Genomic DNA, 12,527 nt, shown 5'->3' with positions numbered 1-12,527 from the left:
AAAAGGTATACAGTTTTGAACCAAGTTTTTTCTTGAAAAAAAAAAAAAAACTGATCATGTGATGAACGTTAGCTATTTTATTAGGATGATTTACTCCATAGCTATGTCTAAAGATAGAACAAGCAAATCAGAATTAAATCTGTTACTTTTATTAAATATACACACGTGTATGATAGACTAATAAAAAGATTCTTATATATTTTATGTGGTGAAAAACTAAAAACAAGTAAAGAAGCATTACTGAAGAATATGAGGAATCAACAGATTTAATACCTTTTTAACCAAGCTTTCTAAAAAAATAGCATACATCTTTCTAAAATCAGAAGGAAAAAACAAGTAACTTTGTATGTTTCTTTAAATTGCTTTTATAATAGCACATGAACAGGTAAGAACTCATCAGTAAAACTGCTAAAGTTATTTGAACTACAACCTTAGATTTTTGACATCTTAGTTTAAAACATCCTTTTAAATACATACAATTAAATAATTATTTTTCTGTCTGTGGAATAATCTGTCCTAGATGGACCCAGATATGAAAACCACTCTCTGCACTCACATTGCAAGTTTTCATTTAAAGACTGGGATCAGAGCAACTAAGCTACCAGAACAATTGGGATCTCTATGTTCGGATGAGTTTGCCACATATATGGCATTTAGGAGATAGTTATTCACAGAAAAGTTTGTATAATACAGTTCACTTCCGCAGAATCACCCATTAATGCCAAATAAAATCTATTTTGGGAGCAATGGCAGTAAAGACATTCCAAGAGAAGTCACTATCAGCTCCCTAGAAACAGTCTCACAGAAGCCAAACTTCCTGAGCAACAAACATCCCAGTAGGTGATATAAACAGCTGATATAAACAGAACCTCTCAGAGGGCCAAAATCCCAGCTATTCTCAAGATACCAAGCGAGAAGATTGACTTTGTATGCATTTTAAGAATGCATCTCATACCACTCAGATACTTCCAGACAAAAGACATTTTAAGCAATGTTGAGATATGAGTCAGTAGCAGATATCAGCAGATTTAAGAGAGGGTTTTACAGAGATGTTGCAATTACTTGCAAAACTAAGTAAATTCAGAAGTCAGAACAGTGAACATAAAAGAAATCCAAGCACTGACAGGCTTGGACATAGAGCTGAAATTCTCAGTTGCTCAGCAGGGTCTCTAGTGCTACATAAAAATGATCCCAAAGTTTAATTCATTTCCTCTTATTTTCTTTATAACAAAAGAAGGTTGTTTTGGTATGCTAATAATCTTTTCACTTATACTGTTTCATAATAGTCTTGAAAATCAGATAATCAGAATTGTTGTTTTCCAAGGTGTTCTTTCCTCTCCTCAGCTGAGGCTTTACTTTGGCCATTTTCAAAATAAATAAGTTCTTCTCTTGCTGTAGAAAAGATGAACACACCTTTAACATGTTTCTCTTAAAAACTGCCACCATTCCCCACTTGCAATAGGAAAAAAAGTTGCCAAGGGACATAACCAGTATTAAGGTTGCTGTTCTGCTTCAACTATTAAGAAAGGAGAAGGGAAAGGTATCACAAGCAGAATATCCTGCTGTCTTTCATTTTCAACTGACACCATATAGGTTGTGACCTTGAGAGACCTCGACAGGCTGAAGAAATGGGCAGAGAGGAACCTTATGAGGTTCAGCAAAAGGAAATGCAAAGTCCTTCATTTAGGTAGGTATAATACTTGCACCAGGACAGGCTGGGGACTGACCAGCTGGAAAGTAGCTTTGCAAAACAGGACCTGAGGGTCCTCGTGGATAACAAGTTGAACATGAGCCAGCAATGCACCCCTGCAGCAAAGGCGGCCAGCAGCATCCTGGGCTGCATTTGAATGAGCGTTATCAGCAGGTGGAAAGAGGTAATCCTTCCCTGCTACTCAGCACTGGTGAGGCCTCATCTGGAGTGCTGGATCCAGTTCTGGGCTCCCCAGAGAGACAGGGAGCTACTAGAGAGAGTCCAGTGTCCACTAAGACAACTGAAGCATTCATCATACAAGGAGAGGCTGAGAGAGCAGGGATTATTCAGCCTGGAGAAGAGAAGGCCTGTGCAATCTTATCAATGTGTATAAACACCTGATGGGTGGCAATAAAAAAGTGATGGAGCCAAACTCTTCTGAGTAGTGCCCAGTGAAAGGACAAGAGGCAAAACTGAAATACTTCTTTACTTTTATTTTTACTGTGACAGTAATCAAACACTGGAACAGACTGCCCAGAGAGATTGTGGAGTCTCCATCTTTGGAGGTATTCAAAACCCAATGGGACATGGCCCTGAGCAACCCTGCTCTAGGTGACCCTGCTTTGAGCAGGGAGATTGAACTTTATGATCTCCAGAGGTCCCTTCTGACCTCAATAATTCTGTGATTCTGAGAGAAGTTTAGCTGACATTCTGAAATGACCTTGCCTGTTTCAAGGATTGTAATTCTTTCATACCTTCCAATATTCAGTATTTTGATCTAAATACAGCATTGTAGTCCCAGGCCTAAGATTACAATTTACAATATGTACTCTTCTAAAACGAATATTACAAAGAACTAGTCTCAGCAGGTACTAGTGCAGTATGCGTGACCAATGACAGGACTGTAGGAAGGTGTTTAGAGGTATACTATTAGTGATGACAAACTACCAATAAAATAATAATACTCCTAATGCATCTGACACACAAGACTAAAAAGCAAGTGTTTTACACTTCTACTATTTTAAAGATTTACATCTGTTCCATAAAAATTTTGAGCAGATGTAAAAACCCAGCCCTATTACTGCTTGTCACTAGCTTGTATTTGCTTCTACTTAATTTTGCAAACCTTCTGTTATTACAAGGCATCTGCATTTTTTCAGCTAATCTATGTTTCCGATAGTTGCCAAACCTCAAAAATATACCTCAGTTTAGTGGCAGAACTGTTCATCTTTATTTGCAGCTTTCCAGATAAGCCTCTTTTGATACTGGAATTCTCAAATAGCCTTTTACTTTCCCCAAAGTCAATTTTTTTTCCAAAAGATATGCTTTAATTTAAATACAACTTCTGAACATCTTCTATACAGTGGAATGAAAATTTGGCAGAACAAAAGCAGGTGTCATCACCAAGAATATTTTTCTACCAAAACTTTCAAAAGGAACCAAGACATTCAGTTAAGTTCTATTAGCTTTCAAACATGCCTTTAAAAATTTGACTCAGAATTTATATTTCAAGGACATACATTTCGAGGCCAGAGATAAAACTTCAAGTATTCTGCATCCCGTTCTTTTTGCTGCTTTCCATTCTCTCTATGAATAACATCCTGCTAAGTTAGGTTATACTGTTCATATAAAGCTTAAATTAGACAAATCAGACCTCATTAAGCAACTTAACATAAACTGGTACTCCTAATGAAAGTCCTGACACATAAAACGCAAAGATTAAGAATATCTGTCCTTCAAATGATAAGAGATGATATTATGAAAATGTTTTTAAACTACAGTGAACCTCATTTATATAAATTTGGGATGTCAGAAGGAATAAGAGGAACTTAACTTTTTTAATGAAAGATATGCTTATCTACCAGACATCAAAGGAAAAAAAGTTAACTATTTGTAAGGCTGAAATAATGTCATAAGTCTACTAGTAACTAGTTTCAACTGTTGTTCAAAACTCATGTAAACAATGAACAAAATTTACATTCCAGAAAGGATATTAAAAAAAAAGTTTAGCCGATTAAATGAAAAACAAAACAAACAAAAAAACCCCTCCCCACACAAGTCATTTCCTACTTTCTTTCCACTATCAAGGTGCTGCTGTTAATGGTGACAGGAAGAACAGAAAAGACAAACAACTGAGGACAGCCCCAACAAAAAACAGGCAACATCCTGGTGATGTAGACTGCAATTTAAAAAAATGTTTGTGTGTAAATATCGTGTGCTGCAGATAAAAGGATAAACTACCTTTGAGAATATTTAATAAAAATACTGATAAAACACCATGTTCTCCTAACAGACATACTATGCTTTAAAACAGTAATTTAAAATCAACTAAGTTTTATAGTTTTCTACCATGGATTTTTTTCTGATTTTAAACAGGTCAAAGCATATCACCAGCTGAAGTCAATAGAATTATGCAATGTGTATGTAGGAAGCCATCATTTTAAGTCATGTTCTACAATGTTTAATATTAATGACAAATACAGTATTTGCATTTTTCAGCTAAGACTTTTAAAAGCTGATTTTCAAAATAAAATATCACTTTCAAAGAGCCACTTGTTTTTAAAGCAAAGTAACTAGTGAAAATATTTAAGCTATAATCAAGTAACATGACTTAAATTCACAACTTACTTAGGAGTTGAAGGACCTCTTGGCCATGTTCCATCCTCATTCTTCTGTTCTATCACCAGCACCTACCACAAAAAGTAAAATAAAGAAAACTGAAATAAAAATATCAATAGATTGCATTCTATTCCAATGAGGATCTTTTTAATGGGTTTGCTGACACATGACCAAGACAGAAAAGACTGATGTTTAAGCCATAGTTTCCTGAAGCTCTAGAATACACTATTCAATTTCATGAATTTCTTCTTGCTCTAGTCCTCCTTCCCCCACAGGTTTGTGCAGCTTTGGGCAAGTTGCTTACTATTTCTATGCTTTAACTCCCCAGGGATAAAATGGCAAGCCCTTACCTGTCAAGAATGTAGCAAGAACTCAGTTAAAGAGATTAGGGTTTGAAGTTACCATTACAACTGGGATGCCACGTTAAGTATCTAAGGTAGACAAACTGTTTTGTCTGTTAAGTTCATAATAGTTTTTTTCAGAGTTAAAGACAAAGCAGCACATTGGTTAGAAAAAGAACTGCAGTGTCATAACAGAATCTATAGAAATCATACGTCCATACAACAGCCCTGTTAAGGAAGGGGTTTTGCTGAGGGAATTTTGCCTCATATGCTATACAGATGGAAAATATTTGCTGCCTTGATATCCCTAAAATCCTACCTATGTGGTTACTCCTGTATTCTCTGCAAAAGCATTCATATAATATTTATTTCCCAGCAGGACAGTTGGCTAATGAAATTCATTTAATTCAAGTTGTTGCTAGTACAAACGGGAGTACAGAACACTCAGTCCTAAACACAGGCATCAAGTGCCATTTGAAACGCCGTTGGGTATTTGAGATATCTGGCCTAGGCTGGCAGATATGACACAGGACCTACAAAAAGCTCATGCCTTTCTGGATTGACAGCTGAAAGCTAGGCAGGACAGCCTAAATCATCTGAATGGCAATTAGACTCCAAAATTTAAGCTGAATCTAACTTAGTTTCAAATGAAACTAATTCTGCATAATTGTACATTCATATGACAGGATTATAACTGCCTTGTTTCACTGTGTCAGTGTATAGACACACAAAGGCATAAACATTCACATAGGTACTAATGCTTAAAATCTTATGTATAAATCACGCTGTCACTTGAAGATGAAATCACATTTTCACTCTGAACACACTAACACATGAAACTTGAAAACAGCTTTCTAACACGACCACCTAAAAACATGGAAAAGAGTAGTCTGCTATTTTTGGTCATAAGTGCTCTAAGACAGCCAACATTTCCTTTCATTGGCTATCAGAGACTATCCATTAAAAGGAAGAGTTAGACTTAAGAGTTGAGTGGAACCCTTAAAAGCTCACTTCAGAAACCAACTTGCAAACATTAATTAAATTTCAGAACATTAATCTTCCTAATAATCACATACACAATTTGGTATTAGATAGTGAAAAAACTATTAGATTGGATAGAATTTAATAGTCAGAATAACTATTATTAGATTAGAAGGCTTAACAAGAAAAACAACCACGTCAGGTGTGTCAGCAAGTGCAACTGACCCAGACAGACAGGGTTTACCATGACATTTAGCATTTTCAGAAACCATGGTTTTGAATAATATTTGTTTTGCTGCTAGTACAGATGTTACCTGTAGATCTTTTTATGGCTAATTTCAAGCCATGCATGCTTCATAGTTAATGTTTCACTGGGATAGAGGCAATTTACAAGTTTTATCTTTGACACAAATCTTTCATGGAAGATGTGGGCTCTTACAGCAGGACCTGCACATTACGAAAATTAACTGCGTTAGGGTTTAAGTGTGAGCAGCATGAAGCTAAAAGGGTACAGTAGTTCAAGCTGTTATTTTGGTGCACTGATTATTTACCTTCCTTTCCATAAAAGAAACTAAAGCACTGCATAAACGCTGCTGTTAGGTAAGTTAGTGTTAAGCATTTTAAGGCAAAGGAAATATTTTAATATAATCTCGCCTGCAAATACTGCCATCAGATTTCATCCATTCATATTTGTAACAGGACTGCATAAACTACAGCTGTTGAAAAAATATCCAATTTCCTTTGAAGACTACATAATACAGAATCAATGTAATCATCAGAAAAGTTATTCTAATGATGACACCCCTCAAATTGTCCAGTCAGTTCCCATTTACATTTGTACAGCTTTAACTACAATATTTGTATTTATATTAATCTGAGAAGCTAAAAAAAAAATTATCTTGTAAGAAATCTTCCCCAAAATGTCCCTATGGGAAAATTTTTTACAAGATATTTTTAGGCCATGACATAGTCTCATGGTAAAGCAGGTTTTCCAGCTCTAATCTCTATAGGTCTTATCTGAAACCTTTTCCATTTTTCTTAATTACTTTCTGAAATCTGGACACTGGAATCAGAGTAGAGGATTTATTCTTTTAGAGTACATAATAAGTTATTCGAAACTTGGTTTGCATGATAGGAACACATCTTATATCCTAGGAACATTTTATTTTAGGTTTTACCAAATTGACATCAGCAGTGTTACATTCACCAGAATGAAACTCATTTTCAATCCTGAAAAAGCATGCAGAAATGACTTTTGATGAATTTCTTTATAAAATCCTGTATCACAAACGTAACCTATTAGGACAGGAGGTAAAATTCACTTAAAAATAAGGAAAATTCATTGAGTACAGTTACATTTTCATGTGCAAAAATTAAGACATATAAAAAAAGAAATGATAATATGTAGTACCTGTCCCTGGTATAAACCAGCATCTTGTATGGTACTGTCTGGTTTATTCAATGGTTCGAAAGTATTACTCATGTATTTGTTCCACAGTCTGGTTTCTTTTTCACCTGGAATATTGAAGATTTTTCTTATTTCTTTTTCAATTGTGTCTGTTTTGAAAGAGAAAGAATACAAGTTTAGCATTTCGGTACACAAACACTATGAGTTTGAATGAAGCACAAGAATCACCTACTCTTTTCTTGTATCCAGAATACAGATAAAAGTGTAAAAATAAACATGCAATTATATCATATTGTAGGAAAAGCAGGAATTTGTCAGCTGGCATGTCTTTAAGAAGATGGATATAGTCTGAGGACTACTTTATTCCTGACTGATTCTCCTTTACCAGACTGCTGACAAAGCAGACCAAAAAAATGCCAGGTACGCAAATAACAGATGACAGGATCTTCACAGGTACCCATTTACTTGTTTCCCAAAGAGTGTGGTAACACGGGAGGGTAAACGGGTGGGCAATGACTAGAAGTGAGACTGGCAGCAAAACCAGGGGCAGGGAAGGCAAGTCATTCGGTCCTTCTCCCCAAAATAAATCCCTTTGGTTTTCACATGCTTCTACTACCCCTATCACTCACCACAATACATATGCATAAACTCTAATTTGCGCACTCACAGAAAATAAAGACTATTCTGAAAAATAAAGACTATTCTGAAAAATAAAGACTATTCTGAAAAATAAAGACTATTCTGAAAAATAAAGACTATTCTGAAAAATAAAGAATTATTTAGAAAAGATCATGAAAGATCTGAGGTCCCTGAAAGATTTAACATAAAAAGATTTAAAAGCTTCTGCTCCCCAGAAATATATTCAGCGTTATATAATTTTGAGGTAGTATAACCATTGTCTAAAACTGACATTTAAGAACTTAATCATCATATGAGCTAATGTCTTAAGTCACTGCTACATCATAGCAACTTTACTTAGATGATTTTAATGGGCCCATTCATAAAGCCTTCAACCGTCAACTCTCACAACAGCTAACACAAAAATAATGTCTATACTAAACAAATTGTGCAAGTTGTATTCCTCATGATCACTGAAAACCATAATAAAAATGGTCAATGTAAACCCTTTGTAAGATGCTCCCCTGAGGTCTCAAGATAAAAATGTCAGTGTTTCAGCTTCTCTAGCATTTCCCTCCCACCTCCACCTTTACTTAAGATTACTATTTTTTATTCTAATACTCCTAAAACAAATATGAAAAGTCAAAACAAGATCTAAAACTTAGATGTATCTTGTAAAAATCCAACTGTTGGCTTGTGAAATGCATGACACAACTGGCCAATACAGTATTTGTAGATATTGTAGGTAATTGAATACAAGTTCCCTCTACACTGGTTAACTTACTCTTTTAGTATGAAAGCAAACGTTGAGGTGATATGTAGCAAGGTAGGTGCTATGAACAAGGCAAGAGGCTGTTAACTAATTTGGGTTTTTTTTTGTTTTTTTGTTTTTTGTTTTTTTTTGTTTTTTAAAGAATCATGTACTGTCTGAATCAATTATCAATGATTTTAAATCATTATACTTGAACGGAAGAATAAATTTACCTAGCAACAATCTTCCTAAATATTCCAAATTTGTCAATGACTTTCACTAGAAAAATGAATTTTACAAAAGATATTTTTTCATTTTCTTATTAATACCATGGATACATTAAATATGTGATCATTGCAGTTCTCATTTGTAGCAAGTACTGAAATTAACTACTCCCATATCTTCTGTAAGAGAACTGTTAAGAGACAGGAAGCATCTATCCCATCAGATGACAATACAATAGACACATACATCCAAGTCTCTGGGAAGAGCATGTTTTGCTTGGACACTATGCTACTTGAAGACTGTGAAACTAAGGTATCTTTAATACATTTACATTAACTTAATCAATGTACACTTTATAATCCTCTCCCTCCTGTCCCCTCCCCCTGAGATGGCATCACTGAAGTGTTGGCTTATGATCCAAAATGAACACGCCTGTTCAAGTATAAATGAACACATTACACTGATGTAAGATTTGAGGCATATTGTAATGGGTTCTGCTCTAGCAATGATATACACATGCCCTATGTATGAGAACATTAACACTATGATCATGTCTAAGAGTTAGAAACAACTGCCCTCTGAAGACGCCTCTCACTCCATCACCTATACAGGGATTCTAGAGTAGTTTTAAACTTGAGATGGTTCAATTTGCAAGTGTTAAGTGTTATGGTTCCTGTACAGGACCTACCCTTATTCTTAAAAAGGAAACAGCTCCCAGAAAACCCCTGCATGATTAAACTACTATTTTGCACAGCTACATAGAAGAGCCTGGGTGAGACGCTGGAGAAGTTCAGTAGATCCTAATACAAGTACACCATGACTCTTAAAGGCTAGTGATACCTCAAATACTGTCTGAAGGAAACTGAAGATGTTAATGAGTGTTGTGAAACAGTAATCTCTGCTTCCTAAGGAAGAGAAAGGCTAGTCACAGATCCCAGAACAAAGTGTCCTCAAGGGCAGCACGTTTAACATTTTTGTTTTGTTCTGCAGAAACAGGAAAGACTAATCATAAAGCCATTTGCCAAGACCATTCGCTAGCAAAAGTCCAAAAGCTCATCAGATGTATAGCCATGGCTGTAATCTTCTGAAAAGTGTATCAGTTCAGTTTTGGAATTACTTTATGGCATCACAGAACCTGACTCCTATCTGACCATGACAGAAGCTATAGACAGTCTCTGTCACCTCTCTGTCATTTTGTGGTTTATAAAACCCTTCAATAAAGGTGGAAAAGGCCTATACATTAGGTGGTGACTAATCATACATTCATATAAATAAGATTCCTGAAGAGATCATTAGCATGCCTTCACTCAGAAGCCCTGAAGTTCTCTAGGATTAGCTAGAATAGCTATGCAGAAATGCTTCCTGAAGTACATTTATTGTCTAGCTCATTTTCTTCTTAGAATAACAACAACAACAACAAAGACTTAGTCATCAACCAGCCTCAAAGTTAATATGCACTGACTCCAAAGTCAGAGTCCTCAATTGTATGAAATCTCCAAGAAGGTCCAAAGAACACACTAGATGTAACCAATAAAACCCCAAGAAAAACGACAGTCATTATTAGGCTTGTCTACTATAATTAGTTTTTTCCTGCCTTGTACTACCTTATTCACATATGACTTAGCTTAGTTAAAATAATTCTACTTGGGCAGAAAAGCAAAGGAATTCTAGGAATAACACACATTTGAAGACTGGCAGATGAATACATCTTCCGCTTAGAGTATATAAGCGTCTTCAAACGTGCCTCTGTGGATGTGAATTAAGGAAGCTCTTGTCCTAACCTCCAGAGGTCAGTAAATAATATAAATAATTATGATGAGAGGTAGAAATATTCAAACTTCTTGAAAAGATCTTAGTACCTTATACCTACTCACTTCAATGGGGTTGATACCAACTCTTTTGTGCTACAAGCCTTTTGCAACTGTAATGAAATGGTGACAGGCATCCCCTCCTCACTGGCATATGCAAACAAGGGTGAAAAATATTTAAGGTTCTGTAAGATACCCTTTGCATATTCTTTATTGATAAAATGAGCATCTTTGCTATACATTTGATGAATTGCAGGACTACTTCAAATACACTAAAAGTAAGGACAGAAACCCCACCACCACTCTCTTTAAGGGAGCATAAGATAAACAGCGCAGGGATAGGTTATTCTTTCACCCTTTAAATTGTTCTCAATTTTTCTACCTTTTCTAAGACATAACCTTCTTTGGATGGCCTCTCTACAATGGCCCACCATGCTGCTGCACATAAGAGGACTCAGCTTCACAAAGGGCATGTTTTTAAGGCTTCCAAGAACATCTCATCCATATCTCAGGAAAACAAATAAGATCACTGCTTGGAACAGAGCTGCCAGTGAGCTTGACTGTTTCTTATTATCCTGTATGAGAATATTCTCATAGTTACAATTCTCCCTGTGCTAAGAAAAAACAAATATACCTCCAAAGAAACAGTCATTTTGAAGTGCCCTGAAAGAAAACATCAGAAATACATCCACCATCTGTGGTATCAATAATACAATTTAATTCAGCATCACTGCAAAATAGCTTGTATTCAGTCCTCCTGAAGGATGACATTAAATTGTTTTTTCTAAATTTCTAGGTTTGCTTACAAAATAAAGTACATTTTCCTTAGTTAAATCACACCCCAGAAACGTAAATCAACATACAACACTGAGGCTTTGTTTGAAGGACAGATTTCATAATTTGTAACCTTTTATTCTAATACAAGTACATGCTTGCCTGTTTGTCTAACTTAAAGATTAAACTCTGACCAAGGAAAATAGATCTGTATTTTAAGCAAGCAATTTTCAAAGAACTAAGCAAGGAATGATCATGACCACTCATAATGTAAATAGAAACAGACACTGAAAAGACTACATTGCTGTCAAATAACAGGGTAATGGCTGGGCTTGATTTTATGCCTTTGGCATAAAAGAACAACACTAACTGCACAAATACAGGTGGTTGAAAGGATCTTATCTCATATACAGATACACGAATATATCAATAATATCTTTGCATGTGTCTCTAAAAACAACAGTCAGAACAAGTACATTTTGTGAAAATATGGTTTCAAAAAATTGACATACAATGCTCAGAGAACAAGAAAAATAACTACAAATAAAGATCAGGTAGAAGTTTAACAGAGAACTCAGTTACCGTAAAGCCATTCCACAGCTCAAAGAATGTTATCTTTATAGGTTATCTATGGCCATTAATGCACCAATTCCGTTCATTCCTGAGTTTCCCAATATACCTTTCTAAGTGACTAAAAGTGTTGGTTAATGAAAGGCATCAATGAAAACATATGCAAAGCTACTTTTTTTTTTTTTTCCCCACACACCAGAAACCAAGAAAAAGCACTGTGGAATCCAATAAAGATAATGCAAATCATCTAGCTGTTCGCTCTCTGAAAAGCACAAACTCTAGAGTTAACACAGATGTGTAGATAATAAAACAAATTTTTTTAGAACTGTATTAACATCCAAAACAGTCCAAATTGATGAATTTTTACTTTTGATCCAAATAAGACTAGTCCCATCCATCATAATAGTTACAATACTCATCTGTCATTTTCCTAGAGACATATTTATCCAGAACTTGCTACCAAGTACCATTTAAAGATGTAACAATCTTATATCATTAATAATAATTGCACATACCTATTGTATCAGCTTTACTAAATCTTCGTGTGACAACATTGTTCATATTTCCATTTTCACAAAGCTTTAATTCTGTTAGATATACTTCTACTTTGCAGTGCTTTACAAACATACCCTGTTCAACCACCTGAAAAACAGACTGGCATTAGGTATCAGTCCAAATATATTTTAATATACATACTTCAAAATATTTTTAAGAGCTCTTCAAGAAACTAAAGTTCAGGTAA

At 35.2% G+C, this 12,527-nt stretch overlaps 1 protein-coding gene across 1 annotated transcript in view; it reads right to left on the bottom strand.

Moving 5' to 3' along the window:
* The window catches only part of USP15 (ubiquitin specific peptidase 15), a 66,818-nt gene that overhangs the window by 31,261 nt on the left and 23,030 nt on the right, over nt 1-12,527 (bottom strand). Inside the window, exons 4-6 of the mRNA XM_026092360.2 lie at nt 12,301-12,427; nt 7,043-7,188; nt 4,319-4,380 (exon numbers count right to left, since the gene is read on the bottom strand). Coding sequence (XP_025948145.2) covers nt 4,319-4,380; nt 7,043-7,188; nt 12,301-12,427 — 335 coding nt within the window. The remainder of the gene's footprint in view (nt 1-4,318; nt 4,381-7,042; nt 7,189-12,300; nt 12,428-12,527) is intronic.

The sequence above is a fragment of the Dromaius novaehollandiae genome, chromosome 1 (genome assembly GCF_036370855.1).
Source record: "Dromaius novaehollandiae isolate bDroNov1 chromosome 1, bDroNov1.hap1, whole genome shotgun sequence".
Taxonomy (NCBI): Eukaryota; Metazoa; Chordata; class Aves; order Casuariiformes; family Dromaiidae; genus Dromaius; species Dromaius novaehollandiae.
The sequence above is the reverse complement of the archived record's forward strand: the minus strand, read 5'-3'. Positions and strand labels throughout refer to the sequence as shown.